Consider the following 17962-nt stretch of genomic DNA (forward strand, 5'->3'; position numbering starts at 1 on the left):
GATTTGGGGCAAATTATTTTAACTCTATCTGAATCATTTTCTTCATCTTTAAAAAGGGACAGACTAACTCATACGGTTTAGTAAGAAGTAAATGAGCAAATACATTTAAAATCCTTAGAGGAATGCCTGCATTTAATACTCCATGAAAATAGCTATAACTATTTTGAGTTTAGATTTCTGGAGAGTAGCTACGTCTGGACAAGTAGCAGAGTAGAAGTCATGGCAAAAGAGACCTTGCAAATGTAATTAATAGTAGTAGTTAAGTATAATAAATGTATTAAATAGATAACGATTATAAACTATGGACAAAATGTAACAAAACAAAACAAAACAAAAACTATTAAAGAGCACTGAAGAGTAAGAGAAACATAATGACCTATTATATTTATATATACCAGGATCAAACAATTGGAAAACAAAACTAAGAAAGAATTCTATTTACAATAGCATCAAAAAAATAAAAACAAACAAACACTTAGATGTAAGTTTAACAAAAGATATACAAGATGGGGGGGGCACCTGGGTGGCTCAGTGGGTTAAGCATCTGACTTCGGCTCAGGTTGTGATCTAATGGTTCCTGAGTTCAGGGCCCCCCCTCTGGCTCTGTGCGGACAGCTTAGAGCCCAGAGCCTGCTTCAGATTCTATGTCTCCCTCTCTCTCTGCCCCTCCCCCTGCTCACGCACTCTCTCTCTCTCTCAAAAATAAATAAACCTAAAAAGATTTTTTAAAAAGATGTACAAGGCTTATGCCTGAAAATAATAAAATATTGCTGAAAAAAGTAAAAATGATCTAAATTAATGTTAAGTTCTACCATTTCAAGGACTGGGAGACAATATTATCATGATGTCAATTCTCCCCAAATTTATCTATAGATTCAATGCAATCCCAATTAATATGTCAAGAGTCTTTTGCATAGAAATTAACATTTAAATTTGTCTTAAATATATAGAAGATTAAATTTAGATTAAAATTTATTTTAAATGTATTAAATTTAGGTATTTTGAATTTATTAAAATTTGAATTATATGGCAATGCAAAGGTCCTAGACTAACCAAAGCAAACTTGGGGAAGGAACAACAAAGAGTTTGGATTTTTCTACTGCTGTATAACACATTACCATAAATGTATTGGCTGACAACAACCACCATTTTATTATCTCATGGTTTTCATGGATCAAAAGTCCAGGCACAGCATGGATCATCATCTGGGTTTTCTGCTTCAGTTCTCACAAGGCTGAAATCAAGGTGTCAGCCAGGGCTGTGGTTCTGATCCAGATTGTGAGGTCCTCTTTCCAAAATTGTTGGTTGTTGTCAGAATTCATTTCCTTCTCACTTTTCCACATAACCCCCTCCAGCTTCAAGTCAGCAATATCATATCAAATCCTTCTACTCTGAATCTCTTTCTTTTTTGTCCCTGCATGTGAAGTCTCATGTGATGCACTGGACCCACCTGCATAGTATAGGATAATTTCTCTATTTAAAGGTTGATGAATTAGTACTCTTAATTACATATGCAAAGTTCTTGTTGCCATGTATGTACTTTTGTGAGTAAAAGGAAAAATAGTAAGCAACTGAAGGAGCAGCTCAAGTTGGAGGCCATATAATTAATATTAGTGTAAATCTACAAATTAGTAATCTCTTTCAGCCATTTTAACTGGAATGCAAGAAGTAAAGATAGTTGGATTATTCCAAGGTGGCAGTTGGGGTGGTTAACATTGTGGAGGCAATGAAAGGACTTCAGAGAAACTGAATGAAATGGAGAAAAGAATAACTGATATGAACTCTGGATGATACACCAAAAATGAAAAGAAAAGAAGTCTATAAGGAAGTTTATTTGAGGGCTGAGTGTCACAATATATTTGAATAAGCATGTAGTGAAAGTAACAGAAGAAAAGAATTGAAAAGACAGAATTACCCACAAACAAGTATACGAGAACTTAAAATTTAAGAGGTCGGGCAGTTCCAAGTGACAAGGAGGCTTTTACATGTCTATGGAAATGAGTTTACAGGTTGTTGAAATCCAAAAATGTTTGTTAGGCAACTGGGAGGTTTGTTCTTATGAATTTGGAAGTTCACTGTGATTGTAGCTGAAGTTGGATGGAGAAAAGCCTTACAAACCAGAATATAAACACACAGTGAATGAAGAGAGTAGTCTAGGAGGTAAATTGATGACCAAACAAAGGACAAGGAAAAGATGATGCAATTAGATAGTACCTTATGTGCCAGGTCGTCCATGCTAATTGATACTCTACTGGACCCTGTTGTTCTGTCCTGAACAGTATCATCACTTTTTCAGAGTGTGAACAAGAATATTTTAGAAAGCTCATGACCAGCTTTTACCTGATATATAATAAATTCTTTCATTTCAATGTCTCTTTTTTATTCACTCTTAAATACCCTTGGGGGCATTTTATCAACTTTCTAAACTAGAGCTGTATGGTTTCGCTTTCTTTTTTCATTCATCCTCATTCCACAGTAGGATCAGAAACTGCATTCTCAGTAATGACTTCACCAGTTATTGAGATTCATCAAAATGCTTTTAGGTCAAGTGGTTTGATACACTAGTAAAGAATCAACCAAGAGAAAAAGAGCCAAAAAACCGCTTAAGTCTCTAGAAAGATTTTCCTTTTTTGACTCACAGCTCTGTTCTGCATGTTGATACAAAATCTTCACTTGGAAACATTTATAATAAAACTCAGTAATGCCTTTTAGGACATATTACCTACATAACCAGAACATTGCCTTATTCCTGTATGTTTTCAAGGATAAGGATAATATCTTTGCAGCAGCTTGCAAGAGAAGATAATTCAGTTAAGATACATTAGGAAGCTCATTTGACTCTGTATCCTCTACAAATTAATGATGGCCAGACAGTTTACTCTGATAAAACTAAGCTGATTGAATTTCTGTAACACTGATTTGTACTAGGTTTGTATTTTGACATACTAGTTTTCATTTTCTTTCCAAAATATATTTTTTATTAAATTATAAAAATTTCCAAAAATCATACACACACACACACACACACACACACACAGAATACATTAAGGAAAATGTTTTTAAATTTTGGAAGAGAAAAATATGGAATATTTTTCATACCTAAAAACGTATGTAAAGAACCTCAGTAATAGTTCAAAAATTGCTTATAACTAGGAAAAGGCTAGTTATGTTCCTATCTAGTACAAACTATTTTTAAATTTTATTTATTTATTTAGAGAGAGGGAAAAAGAGAGGGGAGAAAGAGAGAGAGAGAACACGAGCGGGTGAGGGTCAAAGAGAGAAGGAGAGGGAAAGAATCTCAGACTGTCTGCCAGCACAGAGCTCAAAGCAGGGCTCCAAATCATGAACTGTGAGGTCATGACCTGAGCTGAAATCAAGAGTCTGATGTTTAACTTGCTGAGCCACCCAGACACCCCATAGTTTTTAATTATGGCAGTTAAAAACGTAAATGATTTATTTATTTTATAACTGGAAGTTGTACCTCTCAATCCCTTTCACCTATTTCACCCCTCCCCCAACCGACCTTCCCTCTGGCAACACAGAGATGAAAAATACAGCATCAGGAATACAGTCAATACTATTGTAATAATGTTATATGATGGCAGAAGGTAACTACATTTAAGGTGGTGAGCAGTGAGTAATTTATAGAATTGTCAAATCATTATGCTGTATACCTGAAACTAATATGGCTTTGTATGTAAACTATACTTCAATAATATTTTTTTAAATGTAGATGAAATAAGCAGCTATATGGATCTCTAAGTATTTCTAGACAAGCCTTAAACATATGTATTTACATTGTTAGAACAGTTAAAATGTCACCAGGATAAAACTGTGACTGATAAGCTTCAATCTAATATCAGATGAAATTGTGTGAAAGACTTTGAAAGAGTAAAAAATCAAAAATTACTGGGAATGCTGTCTGGTGCACCCTTCAGAGTTATCTGTACCTTTCAATCTCTTTGATCTATTTTACAACTTTATAAGTTGAATAAAACTATGAGTAATACAGATGATTCTTGTCTATAAAGTATAAGTGAATTTTGTCCAATGGAGTTATAATTGATTATTGCCAGTGGATAATGACTAAATTTATTGTGGCATTCCTGATTGCCTTTACATATACACGCTCTTAGAACTGTCATTTGAACTGGTTATAACATCTTACTGGTTCTTTAATGAGTTAAATAAAATCTTTGATGTGTTTATTTTATATTTGAGTAACAGTTTTACATTCTAAAAAATATCCTTTGTAAAGAAGATGTGGTATATATACAATGGAATATTATTCATCCATAAAAAGAAGGAAATCTTGCTATTTGCAACAACATGGATGGACTTGAGGACACTATACTAAGTAAAATAAGTCAGAAAGACAAATATTACATGATCTCACCTATATGTGGAATCTAAACAAGCAAACAAACAGAGCTCACAGATATAGAGAACACATTGGTGCTTGCCAGAGGTAGGGGATGGGGAATGGGTAAAACATAAGGGGTCAAAAGGTACAAACTTCTAGTTATAAAATAAGTAAGTTATGTTATGTAATGTACAGCATGGTGACTATAGTTAATAATACTTGTATTGCATATTTAAAAGTTGCTGAAAAATTAATCTTAAAAGTTCTCATCACAAGAAAAACAATTGTAATTATGTGCGGTGACAGATGTTAACTAGATTTAGTGTGATTATTTTGCAATATATACAACTATTAAAACATGGTGTACACCTGAAACTAATAGAATGATATATGCTAATTATACCTCAACAAAAAGATCCTTTGAAAATTAATAAAGCTTAAATTTACTAAATATAGCTTAATATATTTTGAATCAATACTAATTTTCAGAGCCTTTGCACAAAATCATCATGAAACAATTTTAAAAAATTTTGCATTTGTTTGAGAGTTCTTTGTCCAAAATGTATTCTGAGAATTAGTGTTCTATGGCATTTCTTAAAAAGCAGGGTCTGTGGTAAAACGCATGTTTAAAATGCAATTTTTTTTTCCTGGTAGTATTCCTAATGGTCTTTGACATGTGACTATCCACTGAGCTTTACAGGCCATTTCTAATCCAATTTAATGTGTCTTAAGCAATTATACTTTCAACTACTCTCCTTCATAAACCTCTGCTGTAAGTAGAACAGTATTCACTACATCCTTCCTCTCCCCCCACATTTCCTATTCTGAGCTCTCCAATTTTGCTCATCCATTCTGCCAATAATAATTTCCTCTCAGCTTTCTTCTTTTCCAAATTCAAATTCACAGTTGTAAATTTCCTACTTCTATGTTTTGTAATGATTCAAATATACGCTTATATTTGCCATCGAACTGTGGGTTCTTAGAGGATCAAGAATATGTTATTAATTTTTGTATGAGTGTAGGGAAGAACTGAAATGAATTAACACTTTGATGTTTAGTCATGCCCTCTCTTTGAAGGTATCTAGATTACTCTCATCTATTTACTACCTACCATTTAACTGGAAATTTTAATTTGGTCCTTTGATAGTTTTTATATTATTGTTTGTATTATTATTTAACTCTGGCAGTCATATTGCCTGATGACTTATCTCCCACCTAGATTTTCAGTTTCTTGGGGCCAAATAATCTTTATGTCCCCACATCACCTGACATCTTCAACAGCTGAAAGTGAATTACCATGTGAATAATTCTAACTGAAGGTAAGTATTCCTCAGTAGAAATGCCAATGATCACAGAGAGAAAGAAAAAAATGTGTACGAAAAATTTATTATCATGAAATAAGAACTTGTTCTTAGATATGTATTTTAATAGCTAGTGAAGCTATTCTCAAAACTTGGTTAATTATATTTTTCGTATATATTTAATAATTCTGGCTACATATCTTCACTATACAAGCATTTTGAAAAAAAATATGCATTATTTCTCATTGCAATGGCTTAAGTATTAATAAGTGTACTTAATACTTAAGCTACTGGTGTAGGTATGGTAAAATTTGCCATGCCCCACAGGCTCTAGTATATGACTTAAATGGACTTACATACAACCATTACTAATTTTAAAACTGGGTTTCAAATTTTTTTTACCTATTTTCTTCAATAAATAATTATGCAATAATTTTGGAAGCTAAGCATTGTACTAGATACTGATATGGAAAGATAGACCAAATTATCTTATAAAGGACTTTACAAGCTAACCTGATATAGGCTGTCTTGGGATAACTGCTATAACTGAGATTTAAATAAAGTGTTATGAAAGAACTGCCAAATGAAAAGGATTAATTCAGACTGGAAGAGCAGTTGGGGAAGGGTTAAAAGTGAAGATACTATTTCAGTTGGTTACTAAAGGATGAATAATAAAAGGATGAATTTTGTCAGTGGTTTTACAGTTCATACACTGCATGATGGGAACAAATAGGGGCGAAACACAGCCACACTCAGCAAGCATCAACCACTAGTGATGTTGTCTCCCTGGAGAAACAATAACAAGTATTTTATCCTCACCAATCTGAGCACTCCAAAGCATTCTAATTTGCATAATAACATAGAGGCTTGTGTTGCATAATGATATGCAGATAGCACTAGCATTGTGGGCTGGTAGTACCCTTTCAGAGTGCATATTTGAAGAAAAAGGGGATAGTATTAGTAAGGTCACTGGAATAAGAAACTCCAAATCTGAGTAGGGAGTAGAGAATAATTTAATCTATCAGGAGCAAATCCAGAGTGCTGTTAGGGGAAGAGAGAGGAAGCTATGGCAAAAAATTTAGTGAGATGAGTCTGGATAAACTGGAACAAAGCATGATGTCTGAAATGCCACTTAGATTAGATTTTATACTGTGGACAATTGCAAGGTGTCAATATACACAAGTAGGAAGTAACATGATCAGAACTAATTTTTTTAAATATGAAATTTATTGTCAAATTGGTTTCCATACAACACCCAGTGCTCATCCCAACAGATGCCCTCCTCAATACCCATCACCCGCCCTCCCCTCCCTCCCACCCCCCATCAACTCTCAGTTTTTTCTCAGTTTTTAAAAAGAAAAAGAAAAAAAAAGAAAAAAAGGGAAAAAGAAAAAAATAATAAAAAAGGCTAGAGAGGGAGGGAGCCAAAACAAAAACAAAAGATCAGAACTAAATTTTAAAGACAGTTGAGGCTTGTAGGCTGGAGAACCGCTATGGGTTGAGGAAAGGAAGTCTGGAGAATGGAGATGGAACTTTCACCTGGAAGGATAAAAGGTGAATTCTTAGAGTGATTATGACAGTGTGCATTAGAATGGGAAAAGCGGGATCTAAAAGGATCAGTTTGAGACTCCCTTTAGCAGAAAAATGATGAAGGAAACATACTGGATATTGGTGATGAGACAGACTGAGTTGTAAAAGACACTGAGATTTCTAGCACTGTCAAGAGGCTAATGATGATGCCATTTATGATAGGAAAAACCATTGTTTGAGAAGCAGGTTTTACCGGATAAGGGTGGAGGTGGGATGAGATACAGGATACAGTCATTTTATTGTCTCATCTTTGTTGTAGTTTCTATTTTTTCAAAGAGAATATATCATGTTGTAAACAAAGTACTGTTATTAGATCTCAGCACTTAGTATGCAATATTCACATGTAATGGACTTAAAAGTTTCTATATTATCAAGACTGTACTTACCTAATTTCCTTCATTTGTTTAAGTAAATTCTTTTGATATTTTTCCATTTCTAGTCTTTGCTGAACAATCAGACTTTTCTCTTGTAAGACAGCCTGATTCTTCCTCAATCTGTCCATTTTAATCATTCCTTTGCATAAAAGAGTGCGCTCATTACTTATGTTTTGAATTAATAAACGGTCTTCAGCCTTTTGTTTTTTTTCTTTCAGAAACCGAGCTCTCCTCTCTTTAACTTTTTCAAGGTAATTGAATCTGTCCTGCCAAAGTTGTTGTAAACCATTCCGAATTGTCTCATTATCTTTTGCAATTAGTTTTTGTGCAGCATTTTTTTTCTTATTTAAGTTTTCTTGAACAGCTAAGCTAACTCTTTCCTGGGCAACCTGTGCCAGAGTTACAGCTGTTATTTTTTTTTTATGGCTTTCCTGCTTCTTTTGTTCGGAATAACATTTATCAATATCACAAAGTGTTCGGAGTTTTATACCAGTTCTGTGTGTTATAAAAAACTCTTTTCTTACATTACCCTTCAACAGCATGTCCTTTTTTGTAATTTCTGGTTTTTGATGAGTGGTAGAAAATGGCTGGACATATGTAGGAAAATAATCTTGCTCCTTTTCTTTCAATAATGCATCATACTTGAGTGAACCTGAAGTATATATGGGTAGTTTGAACACTGATACCCTAAAGCTGGCATCCAATTCTTCACCTTCAGTTTCATCTTCAGATTCCTTCTGACCTACACCACAGGGAAGACAAATATAATACAATATGTAAGTGCTAAGCACAGTTTATTTTCTGTCCCTATTATTTTGAAAGCTACATTAATAAAGTTGACAAAAACCTGTCATTGGCTTTATTAAGAAACATTTTTCCCTACTGATGTTCTTTTTAAACTTGTGTTTTAATAGTGTTTTTGGAGAGGGAAATCACTATTGAAACCATTTAACATAAAAATGCACTGATTCCTATATTTCCTACATTATCTCTCACAATTACTTAACTTGCAATAACTCAATAGCAGTATCTTATCTTACATTTAGTACTTCACCATGCATATTATTTTTAGATATATTTATTATCTCATATTGCAAAGGAATTTGTAATCCATTTTACCATATTTGTCTTAATTCTGGTGGGAACTAATAGCGGCCATTAACATTGCTTTTTCTTATATTTGACACATGAATCCCTCAGCCTCCTTTGCTATTATGTGTGGTGATGAGACTAAGTCCTCTACAGTCCTCTACAGAACTGTCATTTCCAGCTCAAGGCTGTTAAGAAACAAATATATCTTTTCTATATTTTCTTTCTTTTTCCGACTCACTGTACAGAGATAAGAATAAGGCCCTAGAAGATGGTGAATCCACAAGGTGGAAAGTCCCTGGCTCCCAGGATCACTGCTTGAAAAACTACTCATTGGCCAGGATTAGTCAAACTTGGACTCATATAAACTAGAAATAAATGGCAATTATGTTTGAGTCAATATATATTTCTGGGTCTATTTGTTATTATAGCCAACCTAACTAATATAATAGCTTGAATCACATTATTGTTCACATATTTATTTTCTGACAAACCTATTTATGAATTCAGTATCAGGTGGCAAATACAGGTTAGAAAAAAGTTATGCTTATTATAAGTCTTAGAAAAAAGATGTTTTCCATATTTGACTAATTCCCTCTATTAAAATTACATCTCTACTAACCGTAGTCTACAAAGATTTTAGTTTTTCTAATAGAAAATTCCCTTAAAGTCTTTATATGTCAAATGCAAATCTGATGGTGGAGGTTTTACGGAAGTTGAGGTGATCATAAAGAAGGTAGGACCTGTGGTCTAGGCAGGCAGTAGGGAAGAAGCAAATAGGCATGATTTTCATTAGAGGCCATAAGAACGTCAACATCAGAAAAGGAAGCAGAGGCGAAAATGAAGTAGAAAATCAAGTCTAGCAAATAAAAAAGGTAATTCACCAGAATACAAAGTCATCCAGGGGAGCTTGGGTGGCTCAGTCAGTTGAGACTCTGACTTTGGCTCAGGTCATGATCTCACGGTTTGTGAGTTCGAGCCCCAAGTCGGGCTCTATGCTGACGGTTCAGAGCCTGGAGCCTGCTTAGAATTCTGTGTCTCCCTCTCTCTCTGCCCCTCCCCCACTCATGCTCGCTCTCTCTCTCTCTCTCTCTCTCTCTCTTTCTCTGTCTCTCTCTCTCTCTGTCTCTCTCAAAAATTCATAAATATTTCAAAAAAAATTTTTTAATTAAAAGAAAAAAAGTTTGGGTCCAAAGCAAGGCACTAGATACAAAGGGACAAAATCCAGAATTTCAGTTGTAAAGTAAATAGGGTATGGTCTGGGCAACTACCTAGAAAAAGTCCTCTCTTGTGTTATTTCATTTTATGTATAAATCCTGGCATGAGAAAGCTGGCCAAGAATAAAAGACCAGGGATAGAAAATACAAACTAATAAATTAAAGTTCTGGTTATTAATTTCAATTCATATGGGGGATTGGGATTTTTTCCCCCCATACCATCAAAATATGTTCCAACACCAACTGGGTGTCCTGAAATTCAACTCAAATACGACAACATCTACCTGGAGACAGGATCACATCCCACAGGTTAAAGGTTCAGTCCTAAAAGAATCCCTATCATCTTCAGATGCCAGTAAGTCCAGGTTATCACCCGTGCTTCTGACCAACTGGCTATAGATTGGAGGTTCCACGAGCCTCCTCTGGGTTCAATTTGCTAGAGTGGCTCAAAGAATTCAGAGAAACGTTTTACTTACTATATTACTGGTTTATGGTAAAAGGATGTAACAACTCACCAGCAGCCAAACAGAAGAGATACATAGGGGAAGGTATGGGAAAAGGGCACAAAGCTTCCATGCTCCTTCTCCAAGCACATCACTGTACAAATCTCCACGTATCCACCAACATGGAAGCTCTCAGAACCCAGTCCTTTGGAGTTTTTATGAAGGCTTCATTACATAGGCATGGTTGATTCAATCATTGGCCATTGAGGATTGAATTCCATCTCCCTCCCCTCTCCTCTTTCCAGAGGTTGAGGGTTGGGACTAAAATTTCCAAACCTCTAACCATGTGGTTGGTTCTCCTAACAACCAGCCTCATCCTTGGGTGTGATCTAAAAATCACCTCACTAAGTAAGTTCAGCTTCTTTAATTATAGTTTTGTAGGTGAAGAGCTCAACTCGACTAAGATGAATAAATATGTTGGTACTACCTACTATGAGCTAGAATCTTCAAAAAATGAAGACAGTGATGGCTCAAGAAACCTTATAGTAGTGGAGGCAAATAAGTAAAGCAGATTTCTTCAAAATATTGTGGCAAATGTTAAGATAAAAGTATGTATACACAGGAAGTGTTGAAAACATAGAAGAAAGACACTTCACCCTATCTGGGTTAGGGTAGGCAGTTGTCAGCAAAACTGCTCTGGAGAAGGTAACAGCTGGGTTAGTTTTAAGAAGAGTATTTGTTTTACACTTGTAATACTATAAGGCCCACCTTTTGCGTATATGGGAAAATTCAATTAATTTGCAAAGGTGTGGGCGAGAGAATAGGAAACAAGGCATTCCCAGGGGATGGGAGGAGAGTGACAATCAAAGATGCAGAAGTGAAGAAAAGAAAAAATATGTGAAATTTTGTTTTATAAAATATAAAGTCAGATGCTATCATAAGCAGTTAGTTGCTACAGATGTCTAGCAAACAGGTAGGTAAATGAGCTGAATCTAAATGATGTAAGAGAGGGCATATCTGGAGACAAATATTTGGAGCCAATAACACAGAGATTCTTAGGTAAAACTATAAGCATAGTCAAGAGATAAAAGAGAAGTAAGGATGAAACATTGGGTAAAATTAATTTATTTTATTTTTTAGTTTTTAAATGTTTATTTATTTTTGAGGTGGTGGGGGTAGTGATCAGGGAGGGGAAGAGACAGGGACACAGAGGATCTGAAGCTGGTAGGGAGAGGACTGATGTGGGGCTCAAGCTCACGAACTGTGAGATCATGACCTGAGTAGAAGTCTTAGGCTTAACCGTAGTCTGTGCCACCCAGGCACTCCAGGGAAAATGAATTTAATATGTACATACAGGTAAGCCAAAAAAAAAAAAAAATCTGTGGCTATAGTTTCTTCACATGTGAGCTTCTAAAGAAATCATTATACGTAAAGAGCCTTGGTATACGTATACACCCATTTGCCCATTTTTACCTATCGTCTGGTGAAATTTATTAACAGTGACTTCTTTCAGTCTCAGAAGCAATCCAATTTGGAAGATAAATTATACAGTCAACTTAGCTATAGGGACATTACCAAACAACAGACAAGAAGTAGGAGAGTTAACACTGTGCTGTCTGCATTGTCTTAAGTTACATTAATATCTTAGTGCAATGCCCAAGACTTGGTAGATATAAAATAAATGATTTTGTTCATACATAGGTTATGAGATCCTCAAGGCTCTATGAAAGTTGAGACAATGCTGGTTTTGTTCACTACTTTATACTAAGCACTTAGCAGAATGTTTGGGGGATGACAGGTTTTCAACAAATAGGTGTCTAATGAATATTTTTTCTACAGACAGCTAAGCCAATTCAGAGATACTCTTCATTTTGGGTGCTGGGTTGCTAATTTTAAATTTATACTTTCATCTTTTGTACCCTTAATTTTTATATTATTCCTTTTAAGAACCCTATATGTCAAATATAATAGTCACAACTTCTGAATAAGACTTAAATACTTCTACTTCTTATCTTTGGCTCATGCTATCCCCACTTATTTGACAGGTTCCATTTGCATCACCATCTATAAAAAGATTATTCATCTTGGGGCACCTGGGTGGCTCAGTCAGGCATCTGATTTTGGATTTTGGCTCAGGTCATGATCTCAGGGTTCGTGAGTTCAAGCCCAGCATCAGGCTCTGAGTTAGAGGGTGGAGCCTATTTGGAGTTCTCCTGCTCTCGCTCTCTCTCTCAAAAATAAATAAACTTAAAGATATTTTTAAAAGATCATGCATATTGAATAACATAAATACTGTCATTTATTGAACCCTTTCCATGTGGTAGTTACTAGGCTTACTTCTTTACATATATATTTAACATTTATTCAATATTGATAACCTTCTAAGGTAGATGTTATTGACCACAAATCGTAACAATACAGCTAATATATGCTGAGTTTTTGCTATGTGTCACATTGCTCTTCATCCTTTAAATTATCTCATTTAGTTTCCTTAACAATCTTAGAGTTAAATACTGTACTATTTTTCATCCCCATCTATCAGATAAAAAAACTGAGTCTTAAAGAAATAGCCAATATGTTGGAGTAAGATCCTAACATACAGGTGATGTCCAACAACAAAACAAATAACAAATACCTAAGAACTCTGGAGAATAAACAAAAACAAATAAAATGTGACCTGTTAAAAACATCAATATTCTCATAACAGAATCCAAAGTATATAACATTTGTGATGCCCACCATATAATCCAAAAAACATAATATGAATGAAAAGCATATCATGAAAGGTATCACTTCATATAAAATACAGAAATCATGCAACCATATAGGCCATTTAGACTCTTCCTTTCTGTATTTTATGTGAAGTAGTATAATATTAAGTAGATTGTGCAAAGTTAGATTTATATTATAATTTTTAGAGAAAATAAATATATAATGCAAAGAGGTCCAACTAAAAATCCAAAGGAAAAATTAAAACAGATCATAAAAATATTTGAATAAACAAAAAGAAGATAAGTAAAGAGAAACAGAGGAACAAAAAACCGAGCACAGAAGACAAATAATAAAATGATACTAATCTAATAGGATAAGTGTCTTTAAAAGAAGAGACACCAAAGAGCTCACTTTCTCCGTCTCTCCATGCACACATGTACTAAAAAAAGGTCATGTGAACACACACACAGCAAGATGGTTGCCATCTGCAAGCCAGAAATCTCACCAGAAATCAACCATGTTCACACCCTGGTCTTGACTTCCAGTCTTCAGAACTGAGAGAAAATGAATCTCTGTTTAAGCCACTCAGTGTGTGGTATTTTGTTATGGAGGCTTGATCAGACTAATACCCTCTCTTTTGAACTTCTAAGAACCATTCCCCAACTGGTCTATATCCCTTAATGGCTATTAGCAGAAGGCCTCAGTTCCTTCCCGGTAGGCTTTGAAAAGAACTGCTTGGTGTAAGTATAAATTCCTTCTGACAAGGCAGCTAACTTCCCCCAGAGTAAGTAATCTGCCTGAAAGAGCCCAGAGCAGGGCACAATATCTTTTATGATAGTCTTGTGAAACACACACCATTTCTTCCGCCATATTCTGTTTGTTATATGTAAATCACTAAATCCACTCCACAAAGAGGAGAATTAGGCTCCACTTTTTTGAAGAGAAGTGTCAAAGGATTTGTGAACATATTTTAAAATCATTGTATCTGATATAAAGATTTTATATTAGGGTGCCTGGGTCGCTCAGTCAGTTAAGCATCTGACTCTTGATTTTGGCCCTGGTCATGATCTTACAGTTCCTGGGATAGAGATTCATGCTGACAGTGCAGGGATTCTATCTCTGCCACTCCCCATGCACATGGGCACACATTCTCTCTCAAAAATAAACTTAAAAAAAAAAGGATTTATGTTCATGGAAATAAAGCTCAGGCTCATCAAACATTTATAAAGTCATTATTTAAAAGTTTTATATAAATTTAATATTTGATATTTTATTTTAAAATATGCATCCTAGAGGTGCCCAGGTGGTTCAGTTGGTTAACCATGTGACTTGATTTCAGTTCAGGTCATGATCTCACAGTCCTGAAATAGAGCCCTGTGTGGGGCTCTGTGCTGGTGGCATGCAGCCTGCTTGGGATTCTCTCTCTCTCTCTCTCTCTCTCTCTCTCTCTCTCTCTCTATCTCCCTCTCTCTTTCTCTCTCTACCCCTCCCCTGTTCCCACTCTTTCTCTTAAAAAAAACAATTATACCCTATTGTTAACGCTATAATTAAATAACATAAATGTAATATAATTATTCTTTTTCTCTAGATTACAAACTTTTTTTTAACCTAACAGACTTCACAAATATTATTATTATTGATTTGTGCCATGACTGGAAAAATTTGGAAGCACTGTCTTAATAGCAGTGGGATAAAACTTACTCATAGAGTTTATAGAGAAGTCTGCTTATGCTGTAGCTGCCCATCTTAACTCCTGGGTAAATTTTAATTTCTGGAGAATAGAGAATATGTCTTATATATCTTTGTGTCCTCCACTACAGTAAGCATAGTATTTTGCATTTTTGGAATTCAATTTTAAAACTTCAACTATTTATTAAATATGAATATTTCTACTCAAAACTAGAATATATGTACTTATGGGGTGCCTGGGTGGCTCAGTCGGTTAAGTGTCCCACTTTGGCTGAGGTCATGATCTCACGGTTCATGAGTTCGAGCCCCACATCGAGCTCTGTGCTGACAGCTCAGAGCCTGGAGCCTGCTTCATATTCTGGGTCTCCATCTCTCTCTGCCCCTCCCCAACTCGCACTCTGTCTCTCTCTCTCAAAAATAAAAAAAAAATAAACATTTAAAAAAGTAAAAAAAAATAGAATACATGTTGTACTTCTAAATATATTATTTTTTCTCAAACAGTTGTATTTTATGAGGAAGTCAAAGTCTCACTGAAACTAATGTAATACTGTGTGCCAATTATACTTCAATTAAAAAAAAGAGTCCCATTATAAGATTTAGGTATAGCAGATAACCAATTTGAAATTACTGATAATACTTCTTTTCTTACCTCATTAACTTATTTTTCCTTCCTTTTCCCTTACTCTGACACCTTTTATCTGATTATTATCCTATAGTCTTTTTGTTTTGCTTTTCCCATATCTTACTTGAAAATTGCATTGAGAATCTTTATTAGATCTGGCTGACAGCATTAAGGGTCAAAACAGTGACTATATTAAGGTAGGAGTTTAAAAAGGTAACTTTTTATACACACAAGTATAAGGTCTAATGTGCAACAGCTTTGTGTCAGTTGCATTTTTCCTGCCACTCTTGCATTATTATAAGGAAAGAAAAAAATAATCACAAAAGCCACTCATATAAAGTTCAAGTCTGTGAAGTAGACTGGTGATCTGATACATAAGCAGCTTCAATATGATACAGAGTGGCTCAATAACCAGTAAAAACTTTTCAGTAACAACAGGCCCCCAAGTGGTATTCATATTCGTGAATTAGGGTATTGACAATAAATATAATCCAAAAGAGCTGAAGGTCATCTATCTATACATGCAAGGCAAAAGGTAATGCAAATGACATCACCTTTGGATGTAAGGGCATTGACATAGAGTAATGCAAACTGTCAAATCATAGTTCAGATAGACAAAGAAAAATGTGACATGAGGTAGTTTGGATACTGAATCTCTTACCCAAACTTACCATAGGAAAATGCCTAGAGATAGAATAATGCATATTCTCCGAACATTGCTTGACATTGCAATGGAATTAGCCCTTTACCTAAATTACTGAGTCATATAAGAAAATAGTTTATAGAATTCTATTTAATATTCTCCTCTTCAACAGCAATATATATATTTTTTGATTTTCAAAAAAAAAATTTAGAATTGTCTACTTGAAATGTAGGCTTAGAAATAATTACTTAGTTGGTCACTGATTTAAAGAGTAGTCAGAACACTGAAAAAAATGAGGTATTAAAGTAGCTTCTATTTGCACATTTAGTCTGAAAGAGCAGAGCAGGGTATCAGAACTATGACTGAAAATTGGGTACACACACAGGTGTTCTCAGAAACCCTTGGTTGAATTTTGAATATATCAGAAGCCCTTTAACACTTACCATAAATTAATGACTCTTATTGCCTCTTGCCTGTAAAAAGAGATGTTTAACAAACTGTATCTATTAAGCAAATAACAAGAAAATCTGAAACACCTCCCATGCAACATTCATCCTAGCTTTTAAAAAAAATGTTGCTACCAAAAACCAGAAAGGGATCTGTCCATTACATAATCTTTGAGTAAAATAATGGAGCCATGATTGCATGTCATGCCTGCCAATGATTTATGTCCCAAAATATGTTATACATCGTCTGAAGATCTCCACTACTAGAAAGAGAAGCATCACTGAAAGGAAATCTTTAGTATCTAACACGTACTCCTCTCCCTAAAACTGGCTCAGAATCCAAATATGCTCAGAAGTTTTCTGTTTCTTATTATTTTCTTGTTTTTCTGTTTCTTAAGTAGAGGGTTGAAAGGAGCGTACATAAACACAAAATGATGAAATGCTGTTTAATACTATTTTGGTAGATAATAAAGAAGCATAAAAATAACCTTTTGGTAGGTCTCTGTCTTGGTGTCTTAAAGTGTCTAACTCAGTAGTTATATTACAAGTATATAGTCTGTCACATTGTTGTTTAGCATTATTTTCTTTCAACCTGAAGAACTCTCTTGAGCATTTCTTATAAGGCAGGTGTAGGGCGACAAACTCCCATAGCTAATATCATACTCAATGGTGAAAAATTGAAAGCTTTTTCTCTAATATCAAGAATAAATCAAAGATGCCACTCCTGTTCAACATAGTACTGGAGGTCTTAAGAGAAGTCATTAGACAAGAAAAATAAATAAAAGGCATTCAATTCAGAAAGGAAGAAATAAAATTATCCCTATTTGTGGAAGACGTGATCTTATATCTAGAAAACTTTAAAGAATCCCCCTACCAACTGGGTTAGAACTAATAAATTTAGTAAATTTGCTAGATATAAAAATCAACATATGAAAACTGATTACTTTTCTAGAAGCTAACAATAAACTATCTGCAAAAGAAATCAAGAAAACAATCCCATTTATAATACCATCAAAATAATTACTTAGGAATAAATTTAACCAAGAAAGTGAGAGACTATACACTAAAAACATTAAGATACTGATGAAAGAAAATGAGGAAGAAACAAACAAATAGAAAGGTAACTTGTGTTCAAGGGACTGGAAGAATTAATATTGTTAAAATGCCATACTACCCAAAACAATCTACAAATTCAATGCAACCTTATCAGAATCCCAAAGGCATTTTTTATAGAAACAGGAAAAAAAAATTTACAATTCATATGGAATCACAAAAGGCCACAAATAGTTACATCTATCTTGAGTAAAGACAAAACTAGAGGCATAACATAACTCTTCCTGATTTCAAAATATATTACAATGCTACAGTAATCAAAACAGGAAGATACTAGCATAAAGAAAGATATATTGACCAGTGGAACAGAATAGAAAGCCCAGAAATAAATTCAAATACATACCACATACAGCCACCTGC

General features: G+C 34.5%; 1 protein-coding gene across 5 annotated transcripts in view; it reads right to left on the reverse strand.

Annotated features, from left to right (window-relative positions):
• LRRIQ3 (leucine rich repeats and IQ motif containing 3) overlaps positions 1-17962 on the reverse strand; it is a 360753-nt gene that overhangs the window by 145079 nt on the left and 197712 nt on the right. For 4 of the 5 annotated variants that reach the window (XR_008294971.1, XR_008294970.1, XM_053214236.1 and 1 more), the window contains one exon: positions 7641-8370. Coding sequence is in view for 3 of the 5 variants with exons in the window: in XM_053214236.1 (XP_053070211.1) it covers positions 7641-8370 (730 nt within the window). In the remaining 2 variants the exon portion in view is untranslated. Of the gene's footprint in view, positions 1-7023; positions 7204-7640; positions 8371-17962 lie in introns of those variants that run through there. The other variant, XM_053214235.1, reaches the window with a different exon arrangement.

This window comes from Acinonyx jubatus, chromosome C1 (genome assembly GCF_027475565.1).
Source record: "Acinonyx jubatus isolate Ajub_Pintada_27869175 chromosome C1, VMU_Ajub_asm_v1.0, whole genome shotgun sequence".
In the NCBI taxonomy this organism is placed as follows: Eukaryota; Metazoa; Chordata; class Mammalia; order Carnivora; family Felidae; genus Acinonyx; species Acinonyx jubatus.